General features: G+C 44.9%; 1 protein-coding gene across 20 annotated transcripts in view; it reads right to left on the bottom strand.

Moving 5' to 3' along the window:
- The window catches only part of LOC120948875 (basement membrane-specific heparan sulfate proteoglycan core protein), a 96,576-nt gene extending 82,451 nt beyond the window's left edge, over window positions 1-14,125 (bottom strand). For 18 of the 20 annotated variants that reach the window (XM_049606619.1, XM_049606621.1, XM_040365683.2 and 15 more), the window contains exons 1-2: window positions 13,886-14,125; window positions 11,856-12,209 (exon numbers count right to left, since the gene is read on the bottom strand). In XM_049606619.1, coding sequence (XP_049462576.1) covers window positions 11,856-11,969 — 114 coding nt within the window. In that variant the 5' untranslated portion in view covers window positions 11,970-12,209; window positions 13,886-14,125. Of the gene's footprint in view, window positions 1-11,855; window positions 12,210-13,734; window positions 13,813-13,844 lie in introns of those variants that run through there. The other 2 variants (XM_040365684.2, XM_040365686.2) reach the window with 2 other exon arrangements.
- Between the last annotated feature and the right edge of the window lie 7,772 nt (window positions 14,126-21,897).

The raw sequence follows: 21,897 nt of genomic DNA, 5'->3' as shown, positions 1-21,897 counted from the left end.
TTTTGCTACAAAAAAATAATGCACTAATAAGAATAACAGCACGCCAACAATAAAAATTGTGAATTAATGCGTCTGGCCACATTTCAACTGCATGTCTTGCAACCCAAGCGTCTATTCGGTCGGACTTTCTTCTTCTTCGGCAGGCATCAACCGTATTGTCGTTTATCGTGCAGCTAGATGCGACCTCTAAATGCAGCCGGCTGGCTGGTTCGATCGATCGATCGATCCTCCTGTCTCCATAAACAATGTAGCCGAGCGCGGTGCCAACGCGATTTGCTTGGGCTTGCGATGAATTTTTAGCCATTAGGTCATCGACCAAAAGACCGACTGCAGCTTAAATCAATATTTGCTTGCTTGCTACACACCAACCGGAGTCGTCGGAAAATTCGGTCATCCCAAGCGCATTGCTTTTTTGTTCTCCCTCCTGTCTGTGCCACCCCCTGCACCGTCCACTACACTCCGTTGAACGATTTTGCCGCCAGTACTAATAAACAAATGGGCAATGCGCTTTCCGACACGGACTCAAACGGATTTACTCGGTCGAGCATTTACTTGGGGCGGGCGTGTATATGTACCCCGTGCCGTTTTATAGTGTCTCGCAATGCTCTTGCACCTTTCGATGCGAGGTGGAGCGATATTTTCCTGCCTTTCATCGGTGCGTGCGGTGTGTGCGGTGGCCTTTATGCCTCCGCGCTCGAAGCTGCAGCGGCACATTCCTAGCGAAACACTTTTCAATCGTGTGGGGAATTTGGATTGTGGTTTGAGATGTTGGGATTGAGGTTCAGCCCAGCAGAGACTCTACTTCGTTCAAGTTTTACTGTTCTTGGTGCTGAATATCCAAGTTCCTGGTTTTTTCGTTAGCATAATTTAAAAGAAACTTTGCGAAAGCCTGCCAAATCGTAAGCAGAAATTTCCTTCTTTGTCTCAGAATAAATTGCCGTTGTCATCACTCGTAATGCTGAATTTCAGTGTTATGCGCAGCACACTCTAACATAAAGCCAATGCGCAACCGAAACATAAAAACTGCAGCCCAAGCGCACATGTGCAGCAGCCTCGAATGATGCTCACCCGCCCGGAGCTCGGTTGATTTACGTCCTGCTGTTAATATCGCCTTTTTTGGACCAGTTACATCCAGCACCCTCACCGCACCCAAATAAAAAGCAATCCCATGATCTCCCTCTTCCGCTGCAAGCCTGTTATGCTGGCCATGTTGCAATAGACGCACAGCAGACGACCGACCGAACTCCTCTAAATTATTGTCATTAATTTTATCGTTCCGCGGCGCATTGTGTCGCCCGGGACGCGTCGAACGACGCAGCCGCACTCGTTAATAAACGGTTCGAACTCTGCGCGCTGCACTTACTTCCCATTGCGCCCCCCAAAACTGTCATCAAGGCACCAGACACGCACTCGGGAGCAATTTCGGTGACGTAAACCGGCTGAGTCATGCGTCTGGCAAATCTTGTTTCTTCCTTTCGCAGCAAAACAAATGGGCTACAATAAATATGTGTACCGTTCTGGCGGCGCGTCGCCATGTGATGGCATTGTCTTGTAAGCGTCAGTGGTCTGTCAGCATAAACAAAAAGGAGTTGTGCAGTTCAGGCAAACCACATTCTACTTGCGCGCACGATGCGCGAGATGGAGATGGGGCGGAGAGAAAGCAACAGCAGCGTAAAAACCGGTCCGCTGTGTGCAAGGGAGAGTTGCATATTATTGGAACCGTTCCGCACATGCCAAGGGTGCAGCGGTATCGGTACGCTCTAATCCTTCGATCCGAGAGAGGAGGGGGCTTAGCGAATTAATTTTTACGATACGGTTTACATTTGCATAGAAAACAATCATTTGCCTTCAGTTGCAGGAGAAGGAAGAAGGAAAAGGTCGAGTAAAGGCGACTGTATGTGATCCACGTTCTAATGTGGCATTGATTTATGCTTCAGTTTGTCTAACTGTCAAACGCACAATCGTGATCCATCAATTCTTGCAGTAACGATAGTGCGAATCCGCACGACGGACGTGACCATATACGTATGTGTTATTCAAAAGTATTCTCAGCGTTTTATTAGTATGAATTTTGTTTAAAACTAGTTAATTTGGCCCGGTTGTAGGATTAACCAATATAATTTGGGGATATTTAATAGCATCAGACTGCGCACAAAGGTTTGTTTTTAAGAAAACGTAAATCATAAGTGCCTCTTACGGTGTGTTTATATTAGCTCATTCGAACCCATCAAACCCTTAGAACTATATTCCGGCAAGTGATAGAAAACTCATCCATCAAACCCATCATACCGTCAATTGAGTTAACTCCAAACAATTTTGACAGGAGTTCGATGGGTTATCTAATGAAGATTTTCATGTGTAACAGATGGCTAGAGAGAGAAACTGGTTCAGACCCCAAACTGATCCTGGTACTGTTGTCAAACCCATGTCGTTCCTGCCAATTTTACATATCCCACACCAAATCTGACACTGATTCCAGATATTAGAGTTGGTCAATAACTTACATAGGCTATCTCGAACCCATACCTACCATGGACCTTATCCTGATCCCATAACGGTCCCATACCTTTACCAGAATTGTCACTGAACGCATAGCCGTCTTTGAACTGATTCTGAACTTGAAGCTTATGTGAACCCCTGAACGTCGGACAATCTCCATTCTTTAGCAAAATGATCACATAGTTTACCAATCATATGCAACATGCTGTTGAAATTAAATAATTATAGTTATTGGTCATTTTTGGTACTTCAGGTGCGTTTTAAGTATCTTAAATAGTAAAACACCAGTGCCTTTGCTGAGCGTTTTTATGATTTTCTAGATGTGGGCATGGTTACATCAGAAATTCCTTATCATATGTTAAGTCGGTATTCCAATACTTTTCTTTCTTCTATTTGACGTAACGTCCTACGCGGACATGCCGGCCTATACAGGATTTCGAGACTTATTTAGTAGCATGCAACCGAATAGTCAGCCCTTGCTATGAGGGGGACGTTCCATTCTAGAGTTGTCATGCGAGCTGACGACTGTACCACGAAAGGCGGCCCTTCGTATTCCGATACCGTTTGTTGCTAGTTCAAAGAACTGTTCCGGAAGCATCAAACTAAGTGCATATGCGGAGTAATGTATAAGAACAATTAAATAAGGTGGCCACCACTGTACGTTCTTTCTACGCAAGGAAAACAAAAAGTATCTCAAAAATTAAATTAAATATGTATCATTCTTCTCCTAACCTTTCCAAACAGTAAAAACTAAGTCGACGGTGTGTTTTCCACAACCAAAGCAGTTGCCATTGTATGGATGTAAACTAAATAAGAAGCATGCAAGCCGCTGGAAAGTAACGCTGATCAACCTTTACCAGAATTTTATTATAGAGAAGAGATAAAGATTTTAGAACGATGATATTTTAACAACTTTTCCTACACCAAGCCCGCATAAGAACATGCAACGAACTGGCCCCCTGATTGCTCTCCGCGTTGCGTAAGACGTGATTGAATAATTAATTCTTATGTGCTAGTAAACAGCCCGAATAAACACCAATAATGCTGATAACAATCTAATTGACCCAGGTCAATTGTGCACGCACGCACAGCCAATCAACCTAGCCCGATAACACACCCTTTCCCCTACGCACGTTTCGACTGTGCTGTTGGAAAACAATTTTCCAACCAATTTTCCATATGCCTCAACGGCACCAGTGGGTGACGGTTAAAGTAACCTCTCCCGAAAACGTCCACCTTCTATAACCAGAAATGCCAATTGGCGGCATCGATTGTATCAATCTAATGGCCACCCAGTGTCAGTCGGTCGGCCCGTAGGCAAAGCCGTTTGCTCGGTGTGAAGCAGCTATAAAAACCAAAGAGCGAGAGAGGGAGAGCTTGGGAAGGTTCCCGGGAGGTTTCAGCCATAAACGATCTCATGTTACTGGTGGCAACGAGATGCATGTTTTGGTTCGTTCGAAACGCCTAGGTTAGCACCAGCTCCCGATGGCACGACCGTTGACGGTACAATGGCTTCCTAGTTCAGCGTAAATCTCGAAAGCCCATCGCCGGTTCGCTCGCCGGTTAGTGCAGACAATAATGTACTTTATCAGCGGTCCAGAAAACCAGAAAATTAATTGATTCTCACCACCACAGCAAAGCCCAAACCCACGCCCCAGCGTCGCGAGTCAACGGAGGGGACGTACACTTGCCGACATAAATATGGCCGTGGGGTTGTGGGAGTTGATGGCCAGGGTTCATCTCGGCTGTCTTCGAACGCCGAGAGGCTGACACCGACACCTAGACAACTGGTTTTTATTTTTTATTTCTTTGCTCCTACACCATAGCACCTTCGTGCTAGATATACGCATTAAAACACAAATCGCTGGGCTGGGTTCCGCTATCCGATGATCCGAGACCCTACACGGTACTTTCCGACACACACATACCACACCGTGAACGCGGTGGAAGGTGGTGTACAAGAGGGCAATAGGTCCCAGGCACTAATCCATCTTCAATGGAGCAGGAAGGTAGTGCAAGGAAAAAGTTCATCTATCACCCTAAAGCCACCATCGCGCAGCGGTAGCTGCAATTATTAAGAAAACAATCTGACAGTAACTTCTGTAGGCGCTTGTGATGCTCTAACCGTGTTGTTCTCGTGGTTGATGATTAATGATTTTGGAGCGGGCTAAAGAAACAAAGTTGTCAAAGCGGTTATGAGTGTCATACGCGTGTCTTTGGGAAGATTCCCGAACAGTGAAGTAATAATGAAAAGAACGCGTATTATTATTGTCTCGTGTCGTTGAGCTGTCCGTTAGAACGATTTTGGATCACATATGTACTAGGAATTGTTTAATTAAACACTTCACTGATGAAGCAAATGAGTAAACGTAATGCTTTATTTTTAAAACATCAACGAAGCATGAACAGTGATCCATTCGCTTTAAAAAGTATGATAAAAAGGTAATTAAATACCGAGGCCCTACTTCGCGCCGAAATAGTGTGTTTCTGTAGCGATGACGTCAGACACGAGAAGAAAAAAATCCCTCTCTCTTTCTGCGCTAATCTTGCGCTACGTGTGGTCCGCGCTCACATTAAAGCTAGGCCGAAACATGCCATGTACGCGCTAGGTAAACAAAGACTGCTCTTATTTTGTCTACATCTTGCCCGTTAAATCTTTCGCAAAATCTATCGGTCAAAGTCTCCGATCAGATTTACAGCAAACCGGCGGTTTGTGTATTTTCCCTTGGCGTAAACAATGGCGTTTTAGGTTTAGCTTTCTTTGCCTATTATTAAAATGGCAACTTCTCTCAGTTTCGTACGTATCTCGTATTGTGATCAGTTGCCTGCCCAGTTGTTTGGAAAACTGTAAGAGAAAGACAACTCAAACTACGGAAGTGTACAAATCAAGGGTTGGCAAACTTTTTAAGACGATGGCAGAAACGACAAAAAAAGAAAGAATAGAAGATTTTTTATCGTTATTCCATAAAATGTTGCCGCAGGTCGGTTCTACTCAACTCACGAGTCGTTCAATTTGCCGAGCCCTGTTATAAAAACAATAAATCTGAACCTGCGTTCTGTGTTCAAACCACTTACCAGCGACAACAAATGCGACACTTTAAAAAAGGGGTGATCTTTAAAAAATGGGAAAACTAATCGTGCCTAATTATATCGTCTAGTTTATGGTTATTTGGTAAATAAATAAGATCATTTCCCGCTGCACTGTATGTCACGATGAAGGCCAGAATGTGCTTGAAAACGCATTTCTGTTCACCGACGATTCGCTCCCAAGTCACCTTAATGCAGCGTTGCCTAGAAGAGTGTCTTACCGATCGTACTGCCGATCGTGGGCAATAAATTCGAATTAAATCCTGCAATCGAAACAGCTCTCCCCAGACCCTAGAATGAGTGATGCACTAAGCGAAGGCTCTACAGAGGGGGCCCGGAAAATGGGAAGCATAAATTTCAGCTCCCTGTTTTCAACCTGCGAACTATTGGGGCACCACACACAAAAAAAAACGAAAATTAATCGTTTAAAAATATCTTTCGCCCTTTCACACACTCTCACTCTTCCTCTCTTGCGTGTGTACTTTCGATTGCACCGTAGGTGGAACACCCGTGCGGTTAGGTTCGTTACAGTGTTGGACTGTTTACAAGCTTCCACATCATCTCGTCCTCTCGGTTATCTGCATGTGCGCGAGTACAGACTGTTCATGGCGACCGCTCTCCCTCCCGAAATGTTTCACCAGAGTAAACAATTAAACCTCGTAAAACAAGCACCATCTTGACGGCTACACTCTTCTGATTTCATTTCAAAGGTAGCGTCAGTGATTCATAAAACAGAATGTATGCCACACACACACAAACACACACACCACAATGAAATCGGGCATCTCCGTCGACGGCCCATCCGTTGGAGGGCACAAATTCACCAGCATCAGCACCATAAAATCTAACCATTTCATCACACAGCACCGGCCGGACACCAGCCGGTCGGTGAAACGTCGTGCGAGAGAGGCTAATCCATCTAAATGGTGGCCAAATAAGACATAACCTTCAATAAAAGCAGACCCAAAAAGAATGTGTCTAACACCTTGGACCGCGTGCCCACCCGCGGACGGCGTAATTTGAGGGTGATTATAAAAAAATTTATCATAACACATCCGACAAGCCCGCGCGGACTGGAATGGTCGTTAAAAAGGTGGCGAGCGAAGGCAAACGGAACTGAAACGAGATGCGATTTCTTGTGAGTGTAGAAATGTTGACCCATGCGGTACCGGACAGGTACCGGTGGGGGGAGGGAGGAAGGAGGCAAATTAGGAAAAATTAGATGCTGAATAAAAAACTAATTGTGTGCTGCATAATTCATCAGCTGCTGAAAAAAAGCTGTTCTACCATCTCCCCGCTCCCACAGAAGATTCATTAATTCGCAATTTATGTTGCAGTGGCTTCAAACGCGGACCTGTTGGGGGTATTAAGTTGTCGTAGACTTTTGGAAGCGTTTTTTTTATTCTCTTGTCAAAAAATGAGCAAATTGAATTTAATAACCATAGTAAACAATACAGCTGAAACAAAACTATTCATTCACGAGAAAAGATTCCGTTTGCTCGATCGAAACGGTTAAAACATTTGATTCGGTCCGTTCATTCAAACGCAATCCAATCTGCCCACGTACAATGGCATCATCGCACCCAGGCGTTCCCAGTGGCGATTTGGCGACAGTGGGTGAAGTTTATTCGGAATTACAGCTCATAAATTTCCTCCATTTCTTCCATGCCCGTTTACAAATGAAAAATTAAGAGCTGTGACATCATCTTTCGCATTATAAAAATGAAAATTTATTGAACTATGTTCCGCTCAACGCTTTTGAATAAATTTATCTCAAATCGATTTTTTGATGGATTCTGCTTTTGAAAAAAAAAATTGTCTCAAAATTCGCTTTATACATGTTAATTGTTTTCTGTAAGCAAGCATTTGCAAACAATTTAAAACATCGCACGTCACAACAACGGATACATTGTGTCTCATCGCTGCCAGTGGAGAGGGTAGGTTTTGAGAGTGTTTAATCTCTTTTCACAAATTCATGATAATATTCACCGCACCATATACTACAACATGAAGCATCCGTCTTCTAACTTGGAGCGCATCATGCTTCCGTTTCGAATCCAGCATATGCCGCCAAAATTCACCGCACCAGGTTGGCAACAACCTTCCTAAAGCGGATCGCCGTTGTTTCATAAATTATCAAAGTGTGAAAGATGCTAATTATTGGCCGAGCCTTTTTGTCGGTTGCCGACCGGTGGCAAACATTGTTTCGCGGTAGACGTCTAATCTCACAAATCCTTCTCATTCTCTCTCTCTCTCTCTCTCTCTCTCTCTCTCTCTCTCTCTCACACACACACACACACATACTCTCTCTTTCTCTCTCTCTCTCTCTATTTTTGAAACTGGTGATGCTCACCGGACAACTTTTCGGCGACGAGGTCGAAAAATGCAGTAAACTAAATCAGGCACCCAAAGCAAAAATCAACATCAACCCAAAAAAAACGCTGCCACGGCAAGGTGTACCGTGATTCACGCGGTAGAGTAGGTTGGACTTTTAAACTTATCTAGGTGGATTTTATGGATGTTTAAATTAATCATGCCGCTACCACAGATAACACGGCTTGGCTGTGGAATGTCGATGCGATAGCTAGAGGCGCACTTTGAAGCGTTGAAAGTGCAGTTCAGAATGGAAATGAATGTATTATTTTATTCACCATAAACTGCACCATATCATAGTGAATTTCTTTATATATTTTTGTGACATAATATCGCACTATTGTTAACACTATTAATATAGTATTTTTAAATTACGCTTGTAACCTAGGTGGATATAACAAAGCCAGTAGACATTTATATTCAACATAAATGAGAAAAACTCTGGCAAAAGAAGAGATTTAAAAAAAATCTTGTTATATATTCCTAAACAGTAGCAGGATTCACTGATAGGCGCCAACTATCAAAAGGGTAGACTGATTCGAATTCCCATCTCCTTCTCTTAGCTGCGTTACATCATCAGATGACTATTTCTTTGGAATCATTATTCATTTCCGTTCCTTTACATGGACTTCTTATCTAATACTTAAAAATGACATAATTTTTGTGCGGAGAATTCAATCTTACCAATATCGTTTCATTCCGTTGATTCACCACTGCAAAGTTTTACAATATTCCAGAAAAGAGATGACATCAGTAGCATGTGTAGCGTGTTCAAAAGCAATCGAACAAAAGTAGTGCCCAGCAAGAGGACACGGTATCGCGATAAGGCACAAAAGCCCGCGCGCCTATTCATCATCAACGGCAGGCGTGAAAAACTGTCACTGCTCGAGTGCGTAAAACCCTCGAACAAATTGATTGAAATCCTATCCCAGCCACACTACGTTCCCACCCAGCCCTCCTATACCTGGCCTCCGAAGATAGGCCGTTCCGGCGATGATGCTGGCGGTGGCAGCGGCAGCAATAATATGATAATTAAGCGATCGGTTGAGCGCTACGAAATGAAAGACACCGGCACGGTCGTGTCGATTCCGAAAGGCCAATGCCGCGCGGAAAGAAGCAACCCACAGGCCCGTGACGAGCGCGAGCTGCACGAGCGCCAGCCTCACGAGCGCCCTCGGCAATGCCACGGCGAATGCCCTAGCCGGTCGCGGCCGACCACATTTGGTGCTATGCGCCATGCCCATATACGGCGCACAAATGACCGGTTGGTGGGGTTTCGGTACAGTTTTGTCTGCCGACCTTATCCCTCCGAAGCACACGCATTTGCTCGAGTTTTGCCTTCATCCATCCAGCAGGCACACAAAGCAGAAGAAACCGATGCGAAACACACCAAATAAGGAACTCCCACCTCCGTCCGTAGTCGAACTACAGACGGCACACACAGTCCCACATTCGTTCCATATCTCGATAAGCGGCTGCGCGCGGTAGCTTCTTGATTTCAACCTACATATTCTCGGACTCGGGATCAACTCATAGAAACGCTCATAGTCCCTCTACCGCAGGCAGTTCGATACGTATATCGTATGCCTCATTTCAACAACAACTCACGACCCATGACTAAGATTGATCTGCAGTCCCCCCCACAACCCCATGCAAATGCTCGCGTCGGAACGAAAATAGCTCCCATCGCGCATGAAACAAACCCAGCATCGCCGTCAGGAAGGGTCTAAAATAAAAAAGTGTATTCCGCATACCTCCGTTTCCCACCATCCCCCGGCCATTGGCTGTGATGACCTCGGATCAACCAAGAAGAAATCTTATCCTTGAAGAATCTCAAATTCCGCTCCACCCTTCTCCGGCTTCCAGGGGTGCTTTTTTACAGCCAACCGCACACCGACCAAAACCACAAACGACGCCACAAACCATTTCACCCGATCGACTCGGTCGCGAGCTCTACGGGTACGGCGGTCTGCGTGCAAGGCGGAAGAAGGCCAACCAACAAATAAAAAAAAAACAGCAAGCGACTTAGCCTAATGGCAAGGCTTGTCTGAAGCAAACTGCACAACATTGACTCCAGCCCGGCCGAAGGAAGAGTGTTAATTGAAAACAGGTTCTTCCTGAACTGCTCTGCCAAAGTGCGAGAGGAGCAACTGTGTGTTATTTTTTGTCTTCTTTTTGTTGGCGAAATAAAATCGACAACAAAAACGGTGCAGGCGCTCGGGATAATTTGTGCTAAGCGAAAAATGCATCTGAGTGGAGCTGTCTGGAGCTTGCTGGTATCTTGACAATGAAGCAGCAGCATCAGCAGCAAGCATTATAAAAAGGCCCACATTCAGAAATGCGGCAGCACAACGTATGGACATAACAAAATATGTTCCAAACTATAATGATGCAATTAATCCATCACGGGAGGGCGAACATATCCTCAAGCGTCTTGAAAGACCTAAAGAGGAAGAGATAGTAAACCGTAGGATTCTCATACGTTGGATGCGAACTCAAAATATGTGTTAGGGCAATAAATGCCTCATAAATCGGTATAGGAATGTATTTTTTCCAATGCTGGCAAAGAATAACGTGCATTTCGAAAAAGTTCTTCCCAACTTTCTGCACGATAGGAAGACATGTTTGAAGAATAAGATTGTTGTGCATTGTAAAAAACAAAAAAGCGCAATTAATCACCTGAAACAGGCGCACTTTAAGCCTGTAAGCCAAATTCTATTAAAAAACCAGCGGCACGATGTAAAGAGCCAAATTCAAAAAACCACCATCAAATTGTGACATGAAAATGATGATCAAGAAGGGTATTTTGTTCGTTATCTAAGCAGAAAACAGCTTTGCCGACCACTGACCCGGAAGATTGATAGCAAGAGATGTTTGCAAATCTTAACCCCAACTCCAGGATACGGGATCTGTTTGCAACTGCACCGAACGAGTGCGCTTAAGCAACCTGACTTCGCGGAATTTCGCGAGCCGGGCAACCGCATACCAGTGGTGACGCCATGCGCACAAAGCTTCAATAAGCTCTCCTCTAAAACCATCCTCGAGTTTGTCTAAGCCTTCCTCCAGAGTGGACCTCGCCCGAACACGCGTCCCGGCGGGGTTGGGAAACGGTTACCCACCCGTTCCTTATCTTCGCCAGCGCGCACAGCATACGCCTCTTATCGTGACCGTCGTGCGCGATACGGTCCGATGCGTCCCGCGCCCGCGTTGCGTTACATCATGCACAAAAATATGCACCCACAGCCCACAGCGCCGGGCCCGAACTCCTCTTATCAAGAACCACCTTGTCGTCAGAGGCCGCAGCACTACTCGGGCACGCTACAATCTGTGGTATTTTCTAATCAAGATCGTAAGACCCATTCACCCGAACAGATGGGCGAGAGCGGTAAGGAAGGGCGGTGTGTCAGCCAATTGGATCACCTCGGTAAAAGACGATCGGCCTCTGCCGGATACATTGTAGCGCACAGTAGTGCCTCCCGCGGGGCTAAATGATACTCCAAACTCAATGCAACAGGTGTGTGTGTATGTCCACATCTGAAAGGGGAGGCTTGAGGTACAATGTTTCTGATAACCTTTTTCTTTCCTCTCCACCCCACTCTTACAAACAGATTCTTATTCTACGCAACGCTCCGGAATGTACTGCGCAGACCTGTACACACGAAAAGTAGTGCTCCCAATCCGATTCTAGCCTGCATTTCGAGCAACACTCGTGGCACCGAACAGCCGGGCACCCGGATCGGTCCCTGAAGGCGACCCACTTCAGCGATCCCAAAGTGCTGGCTGCGTTTGTCAACAGCGAGAGTGTGTACTCTGTTTGCTCTTTTTCCGAGTGGCGCGACCGACACGCACTCCATGTGCGGACCAACTTATGCCGTACGCCCCACACACACACTTACCTCGCTCTCCACGATGGACGGCTGTTTGCTGGCTGCATCCGTACCGCTGGCGGCTAGAAGTAGCAGCAGCAGCAGTGCCGACGCCGCCGCTACCCTGCACCTTACGGCCGCCATTGCCGAGGCGGCGATGCGATCACTTCCGCTTGGCGCGTTTGGTTCGCAACGAGATCAGCCAATGGTGCCGGTCCTACTCCGGAAATGCGGGACTCGAGGAGGAAGAGCAGTGCACGCACCGCCAACCACTAAGCGCTTGTCCTGTTTGATTTAGCCACCACAAACACACTCACACTACGTGCACACACTATCACCGCGCAAGATACACAACCGCACAAATCTATCACACTAACGCGGTCACTAAGAGATAAAGAAACGGGTGTTACAACAACAACAACAACAAAACCAAAAGGAAAATGTTTTTTGGGAGGTAAATGTTTCAACATGCGCTCGTTAGTATCGTATTCTGTTTTAGATTGTCTAGCACACGCCCAGACACACTTTCAACGAGCCCACCAGACGACTGACAGATACGTTTAACTCCAGTGCCTACTAGCATCAAGCATGGGAAGTTGCATCTTCCCCACCAAACTTTAAACCCCCCCGAAAGAAGGAAGCATTGCGTCACTGAAAAGATCACAGGAACGATCGCTTGGGCAAAGTAGACGCCCAGCGTGGGCCTAAAGCACACCGAGAGCAAAACAGCGAGGGGAGTGAAAGAAAAGGCCACGACCCCTTAAGGTAAATATTAGCAAACGCTCAAACAATGCAACACACCAAACTAGATGACGAACGATAGCGCGGACGACGCGATACAGTGCGGCCTATACACACCAACGTCTTTTTTATCGCGCGCGCGACCGCTCGCTCGCCTATGTGTAGCCCCCGTGTGGTCTCCTCGTTATTTCGTGCCCGTTCTCCATCGCCAACTGTTAGAAACTATGTGTTGCTTATGTTTCTTCTTCTTCTCTATTCATTTTTTTCCCTTTCTTTTTCAGCCCTGCACGCGCTATTCCGCTCTTCTTACACCTCTCACAGCCCAGTCGAGGAGATGAGATGCCGGGGCCCGAGTTCGTTCGATCTATGCCGATAAGAAGCAGGGGGGAGCATACGAATTGATTTCAGATTCAGCGCGGGAACCCGCTCGATACCGTGTGTCTATGTGTGTGTGTGTGTGTGTGGTTTTTTTATTATTACCGGCTTCCAACAGAGGGCTCGCACACGAAAAAAGGTTCACACTAACACACACACACACACACACACACACACATACCGCCCAACGTCTCACAACATAAGCTAAATAGAAGCGAGGCAACCGTGGGGCATGCATCTGTTGTCATCTAATTTTGGACTTGATCACAATTCCGTCTCGCTGGGCAGCCTGTTGTCGTGCGGCAGCGTAAGCAACGAAGCGATCACAAACACAACACACATTTCTACATCCGCTAACAAGATATTCCGATTCCGACAATGTTCCGCTGCACCAACGGCGGTCAAGCGACCGTGAACGCGCAAAAGTTCGGCAGCCCAACGCGGATGATGAAGTAAAAGGGCGTGATCATCGTAGTCCGTCACCCTCCCCGGATGGAACGTGCTGACGATTCAACTCCTTCGCCCTGCCGTGCGAACCCGATCTTGTTGCCCCCGCCGGGTTGGACAGTCAGATGGCTTGGCGGGCCTGTTTTCCGCTGACGAAGTGCGTCGATGCCGGGTGTCGGAAAACAGGGCAACCACACGTAGTCCAGAAAAAAACAAGACCGGTGAAGACGGCAGACCGGACGAGCCAGCAATTGGACACTGGCGGTGCACTAGCAGAGTCACCCGGTGACTGATACACCCGCGCACAGATACACGCACAGAAACGCACACTGACACACACACCCACCCGGCTCGAAGAAATCGGCTTCTTCCCCCCGGCACCGGCGTCGATCTATATAAAAATACACTGCCGCGCACGCACACACACACACACCCACCCACCCAGCACCACCTTACGCGAGCGTGTACAGCCAGACGCGCAGACTTCTTAAACCTACCCCCGGTCGGCGATTTGGTGGAGACGATGGGAAGAAGCGGTACCGTGCCGCAAAGGGCACCCCACCAAACACTCCACTGAGCAACACACTGAGACGGACACACAGGTAGTGTGTGCGCAGCGAGAGAGAGAGAGAGAGGAACAGGTGGCGAGGAATTGGAAGGAAGAAAGCACTGCCGAAAAGCCGAACCACACTGGCTGAGCCGCGGCCACGAACTGAGCCGCGATACGCAACCGTCGGGTGCGCGAAGCCGAAAACCTTGCGTATCGTATCGAGTCAGGCGAAACGAAAATGAACCATTCCCGCCTGATGATCACGTCACTAAGCTCCGTGACCTCGGAAGGCGTGAGTTTTATCCGGCCCGGCGTTTGGATGAACGCAATCCCCACTGTACCGCGGGCCGTTCGAGCGCAGCCTCACACGTGCTCATCTCAGAAGCTGTGGAGCTCATCTTGGCGATGGTGCTGCCGTGCGCTTTCACTGGCTTTGCCGTTCATCTCACGATGCGCTCTTCCTCCCCGCCGACATACCGACGAATCGTACCGGCCCAGATGATTGGTCCACACGTGGCCGGTCCCTACACCGGCGAGAAGGTGGAGTTCTGGGATAAGGCCCGAACCGCCGCACCCGATCAGAGGATATGCCCGACGCCAGGTGATAATGCTCCGCGTGAAGGCTAATGCGCCTACTCGTGCCTTTGGCGCCTCTCCACGTGGATTGTCATTTCTCCAGCAGTGTGTTCATTCCCGTGCCGGCACATGATACCGGTTGCATGCCGGCGGACTACAGCTGTTTTCTGTTCGGTCGTGTTCATTTCGAATTTTCGTTCATTTACTGTAACTGAGAAAAGCTCCGTTGATTTTGGAGCAAGCGCTGTATGTCCACGGTGGGAGCAGAAGCGTTGTGCTTTTGGTTCGGAATTTAGCTTCGGCACGTTCACCGCACAGATGGAGACACTTAGCTCGGTTGAATTTCAAATGTCAACGGCTTTACAACTGTTCACCTTTCTAACGACAATCAAGTAAGTAAAAGCATCGTTAAAGAGATTACAAATTCATATTTAATTGACAATGCCAAGTATGGTTTAAAAGACAATTGGACAACAGTAATACAGAATTATACTTTGTTTTGTTCAATTTAATCTTGTTTTTGTTTTTTTATAGAGACTTTCAGCCAATTGGCCTCATTCGCCACTTTTAATCGGTAGATTCATTCTAAGCTTAAAATATAGCATTCTTCTTTGCAAACCATTTATGTCTTGCAAATTACCTTATACCGGGTAGTCTCGGTTTACTTAAAGCTATTACCTGTTGAGTTTATTAAAAAAGTGTCTGTTACAAATGTGGTTTCCGTTAAAGTTCTTTATAAAGGTTAAGAATACGAAGGAATTTTAAAAGTTTACGCTGGCAATCGCTGTCTAATGAGAGGATGGTGCCGTGGCTGTGAATCCAATTTGCAGGTGATGCGTTCCGCAGTATTTTTTTAAACGTCAAACTCAAACATACGCAGTTTCATTTAGCTTCTTAAAGAAGATAATGAAAATAATTTAAAACATACAAACAAATTCATGTGATATTTATTTAAATTTTACTAAACGGTGATATTTTTTTTTGCATGATTTACTTATTCAATATTTAGTGCGTTCTGTTTAAAAAAGTCATTTTACCAATAAAAAATATGTAAAGTGCATATGAAATATTAATGTATTATTCAAAAACTAATGTTCTTGTGGATGTACATAATGTAAAGGTATAGATTTTGTAGGCCTCTTCTGCACAGTAATACCCTTCTAGTTGTAATAGACCAACCCTTTTTTTGGTTCTTATGTTTGAAATTTATCGTGGCATGAATCCATTCCACAAGGCATTCACTTTAACTACGATGAGTGAGGCCCGGGTCTATGTACATGTTACGGCAACATTTGCTAAATGGCAAAATTTCTGGATTTTTCTATATACAGTAGAACGTCGATTATCCGGGGACGGATTAACCGGCGGGCGGCTTAACCGTGCGCATAAATCTGACAGCTGTTCATACGTACGGCGAAAGTTTGCAGCGATAGTCAATTGGGTAACCAGTTTCTTGTGCAGCTCTGTAGTGTCTAGGGGTATTTTCGAAACTCATTTTTGTTCATGAACAGTTGTTAAACCTACAGTTATTGATTAAAATAATATTCTACTAACGATTAATCGATTGATTCTAGGTGAATTAATAATAAAACTAGTGAATTTCATATGTTTTATATGCGTTTGACATTTCTTGGACCATTATCCGTGCAAATCGATTAACCGGCAACCGTCCGGTCCCGAGCTGCCCGGATAATCGACGCTCTACTATATTACAAAAACTGTGCACGTATTTGCGCATAACAGCATTTTAAATTTGAGTTGAAATTATTATTTATCAATTTTGGTATACAAAAAAGTCCAAAAATGTTCCTGTAACAAATAAACATGAAACTATTTGATTTGTATCTCTTGCAACAAATATGTTCCAGCAACATGAATTTAAACAGTTCGTTCATACGATTATGCAACAAATGTTCCCGCAACGTTTTCATAGACCCGGGTCTAAGTAATACCTTTCATGACCAATCCAGCTCCGATTTCGTTGCCTGTTGTTTGGCTGATGCATAGCTTTTCGGATTTGTGCAATCTAAATGTATCTAGCAGGATGCTGACTGTTAGTGTCATCTCGTTTTGTGCCATTCAAATGATCGACGAGTACATCGCACCCAACGCAAAAAAGTCCTTTGATTGGTTATTAATCAGAACGCCATATTTTTGTGGAGTAGTATTAAGTCAAACTTTCACTCATAAGTTGGGTCGTTTCGAAGGTTTCTTCGAATTCCGGCATGGGTTTCTTTTCTACAACATATTGTCAGCTGCTGTGAACATTTTTTATTCGAATTTGAGCTGAAGGTGTTTCTTTGGATACGGTATGGGTAGTTTTTTTGGAACTAATCAATATTGTTCGCTGAAACAGCAATATCTGGTGTGTGCTCACATTACGGTTAAAGAGAATGAGCACATTTCGCTTGTATTTTAATAAGGATTACTGGTAGTTTTAAACACCCAGAGAGTTAATGCTGAGGATTGATATATCTCCGCTCCATTTTTCCAATCGGAGAAAAACAACGAAACCATCAGTACAAATCATTTGACCCAGCATCTTATTCCTTGTCCCTTAGCATAACATCTCAGAACTGGTCAATTCTTGTTCCGGGCACATCTTTGCCAGGCATTATCGGTACATAAGTATCAAATCAAGAAATTGGAGAGACCGATAGAAGATCGTTCCATGGCTATCATTGTCTAGCCCTGTGCTTCCAATGACACCTTCCTGGGTGATTCAGATACTATTGCTCAAATTATTGCTCATTAGTCTACCTTTTAGATGCTTATGCGGTCCTATATATACAAGTTAAGTTACTGATCAATTGATATAACTGTTGCATGTCATGAGCATATTTGACACATTACAATCTAAAAATAGCATAATTACATGATATTTGGCCTTCTGCTTACATGAGAAATTCGGATAAAAACCCAAAATCCTGGTAAAATTAATAAACGCAATATAAAATTGAAATGAGGTTACAAAATATGTATTTTTATACTTCGCATCTTTTTTTATTGTTGTTATTGCTTTTTTCGTAATTGATCCAAAATCCAAAAAATATAAATCAATACCTGAAACAAATAATTCATTATCTAAAGATCTTATGTATCTTGTGCGTCAATAGATTGACCAGAAATTCCTCATTTTTTTAAACATTATATTAATTTTTGTTTGTTATTTGTATGTTTAACATATTGACTTATCTTTTTCATAAAAATAATAATTTGCTCATATTTAGGAGTATGCAAGAATATGTATACTTTAGCGTTTATTATCAACAATGATTGATCATAGCTCCGATCTGAAAGATTATATAAAATATATTAACAATTAATTGATTAATGGAGGACAGTGTAATTCTAATATTATTATACACACGTGAATGGAAAGAGATTGAGCCGATCTTATCAAAAATTGATCACTGAGTAAGTGGAATTTCAAAAATTAGTTGAATATACCGAACACACCGAGTAACAAATTGTAAGGAAACGTACAATAGCTGTCGCCTTGCTACAATTTTGTGTTTCTCCTTTCATATTAACTGAAGGTTTTCCGTAGCGACCATAAAAACAATTTACCAGCTTCATATGAATCCTAACCGCTCGTGTCAAAGTTGTTTACCCTCTGTTTCTCAAACAAATCTCTTTATTCTGTTTCCTATTTCTGCCACCACCGCGATTCTGCGGAATTTTCGTTTTGTGCCTTCCTTCAGTGGACAGCATTGGCGGTTTCGGTTGGCCTTGCCTCTTTTAAATCTTCACGCGACAAGATGGAAAGCTTTGTCGAATCCCACCCATCCCGTACATCACTCGTGGGCTTCGTTGGCGGAACACTGAAGAAGAAACTTTCCGAACTCACGCTCCAGGAATCCCTGCAAGGCCCGTTTTGTCGCAGGAAATGTCATAAAACTCCCTCCATCCCTCTGGCCCTAAAAATGGAAAGGCCCTGACGGTTCCGAACGATGCAGACTGCTACCGAACCGAACATACACTTTCAACGGATGCCATTATGCCCATGGCTCGCGTGAGTATCTGGTCACCTTGCACCGATTCCCAACCCCGAACCGTAAGCCCAGCCCACCAACCTACCAACACCACTCTCGGTGCCGAAGTTGTTTTGTTTTCCGCTTCATCTTGATTGCAGTTCCGGCCGCTTTATACGCGCCGGTTCTTCAACCGGAAGCCTTCGTGCTGCGATAGGAAACAATCGAGCAGCGCAGGGAAAGGTGTAGCATGTGTGGAAGTGCGCCAGAGAACTTCGGGCGTACGCGTTTTGGAAAGTTTGGCACTCTCGGGGCGGCACGTGACACGGTGGTAAGTTGGGTTGGGCAAGTTGGGTAGAATTTTGTCGCTTTGTCTCACGAACCTTGTTCAACGCATTACACGTGACTGCTTGACGAGTGTGACGATAGTGGAAAACGGTACACGATGGGTTCCGCACAGCCTTCCCGCAGGGGTTCCATAGTATTACAGAACGGAAATGTATGCGAGAACACTAGAGCGCTTAATACGTCTGCGTTCGTCACATTGCAACAACTTGTTTGCCATTCGTCTGTAAATTCAGTTTCAATTTCTCGTTTTAAGTCGTTGGGATGAGTTAAGCCAGTGTTGAAGTGTGTGTGTATGGTTTGTTTTCATAGCATCAATTACGATCAGTTAAGCTTGTGAAAGCTATTTCTTGGTTTCGTACATTGGATAGAGGCATGTAAGATAACGCATTTCTTAAGGAGCCGATCGATATCGATTGAGTTTGTTAGATAATAGTGTTATGGATGATAATGTTGTCAAAGCTCCACCTAGGCTTGCATAACTCAACGCAACTCTCGTTAGACTTATTTATGGATGGATTCATAACCCCATAGTCTCGTTTGCTTCCAGACCAGATCCAGATTTGTTCAAGTTGTGAACTCAAAAAAGATGTGTAACAGGAAAGAATTTAGAGTACGAACATAGAGCTGCAAGGACTTAGAAAATGTATAGACCAATGTGAAAGATTTGTTGTATTAAATAAATTTTCGCTCTATTTCAATTTGTAAATTTTGAATGTAAATTTGATTATGGGTTTGATACTATCATTTGATTTTATTTATCATGCATAACACTATTATCAAATAATAGTATCATCAATTACTATTATCAAATAATAGACTCCAAATAAACATCAAATAATACTACTACTCAGACACTATATAGACGCTATAGCTTTTTCACTAATGTTGATGCACTTGTTTTATTATTTGACAAATTTGCTCCATATGTATATGCTCATTTTTGTCCATACAAGACTGTTACATTACTTTCTAGGGTGAATTTTATTCCTATTTTTTCTCACAAAGATACAAAGCAAAACTTCCCCTTAATAAAAGGTTTTTTATTCATTTATATTTCATTACATGTTACAGAGATACATAAAGATATTCACAAATACACTGGGAACTAGAAGGACCGTATCAGTGACAAGCTGCATGGCTCAGTGACTCGGCTTATAACATCCTTTTATCGTTTATGAGAACGTGCCTAGCTGCAGGTAGGTATCTCTTGCCTTCTGTGATGTGATGTAGTCCATGTTATAAGTTATCTTGAATTTAAGTATATAAGGAACAGATCGTCAGCAAAGCTGTTCGCTCGAATTTTAACTGTGCAAAGAAAACTAAAAATAATCCGCTTCAGCATTCTCAACAAATATTTGCTAGTAAATCATTCCATACATTTATTTTTGTTGTTTATTTTTATTTAAGCTTTTTTTGTCAAGAGAATACTAATACTAGAGCGAATATTCTCTAGATACTGCATACGATTTGAATGTACATGACTTTAAAAGCCAACAAATCATTGATTAATGATTAACATTGGGTGCGTTTCGAACATTTATACGTCGTTAAATGTGTTTAGTCAATTCCACTGCCATAATGTCAGGTTCATGTAGATCACCTACAGCATTTAGTAAACGGCTCAATAGTAAAGCGATACGGGGGTGAATCGAGGAAAATAGCACATAACAGCACAGGATACTTCCGTTGAGTAACACGGTAATAAATACCAATATTGCATGTGTTGTGTCCGAGCAAATGAGATAATACACAGTATTGAAGTATTACACGGCACAAACAGAACGTTTTATATTTACAGATAAAACAATATACAAATCACAGTAAAACGGGCCGCGTGCCCTGCCGAGAGCTCCTGCTCTATCGGCTGTTCCACACACTCTGATCGTGCGGTGCTTATGGATGCGCCGGAGTGTGCGTGCGCACACTGGCATCCTCCCTGGGACTCCACCATCGACAGGACGACTGTCGCGGCGAGAACAGGGGTCGCCTATCATCCAAAACATCTCCCCTTTTTAATTTATCCGGAGGGGTCCTGCCAACGCGGGATATTCCATTGGGGAATATCGGCGTGGCGACACCCTCCGGCCAAATTTACGTGCGTTGCGGGGTGTCCAGAGATGTGTGGGTGGCGACGGTGCTTGATGGTCCCATCGGCTTCCATCGATGATACGGTGCGGTGGAAGGTGGTGGCGCGTAACATCGCCTGACGAAACTGGTACTCTAGGCGGCATATGATTCGCTTGATGGGATCTGCAGCGATGGCGAAACGTAGCTGTCCAAATGTAAGCTGCAGCGTTAGCGAAATGCAGATTACAGCTGTCCCTGATAGAAGAACTGCAGCGGCGAACTAATTGCGTCCGTGCCGAGGGGGAGCTGCAGTCGGCGACCGTGATGTCGCTGTACCCGGGTTTGAAGCAGCGGCAGAACTCGATTCTGCTGGATAGGAAACTGCAGCAGGCTGAATACGAGGCTGCAGTGGGCGTCTTTGACGACGCTGATGTGGGGCTGCAGCAGCGGCGGAATGAGATCACGCCGGACTGGAGGCTGCAACGGGCGACTTTGACGTCGCTTACACGGGGCTGCAGTAGCGGCGGAAAGTGATCGCGCCGGAGTAGAAGCTACAGCCTGCGTGGAGAGTGTGTGTGTAACTGCTGCCGAAACGGTCCCCGTGATGGGACGGCAGTCGGAACGTCGGTTGTTGGGACGGCACCGGCCCGAAATTCCACGGCGTTGTTTTTGCACTTGCGATCGCGATGGCGTCTCCCTTGGATGATGCAGCAGCACACAGTTTCCAATCGCGATGGCGGTCGTGGGTTCTTTTTGCTGAGATCCCCCCCTACGCGAGGAGGATCCCATCCTCGTCGCCACTGTTGTGTCCGAGCAAATGAGATAATACACAGTATTGAAGTATTACACGGCACAAACAGAACGTTTTATATTTACAGATAAAACAATATACAAATCACAGTAAAACGGGCCGCCTGCCCTGCCGAGAGCTCCTGCTCTATCGGCTGTTCCACACACTCTGATCGTGCGGTGCTTATGGATGCGCCGGAGTGTG

The sequence above is a fragment of the Anopheles coluzzii genome, chromosome 2 (genome assembly GCF_943734685.1).
Source record: "Anopheles coluzzii chromosome 2, AcolN3, whole genome shotgun sequence".
NCBI lineage: Eukaryota > Metazoa > Arthropoda > Insecta > Diptera > Culicidae > Anopheles > Anopheles coluzzii.
This window is presented reverse-complemented; position numbering and strand designations above follow the sequence as displayed.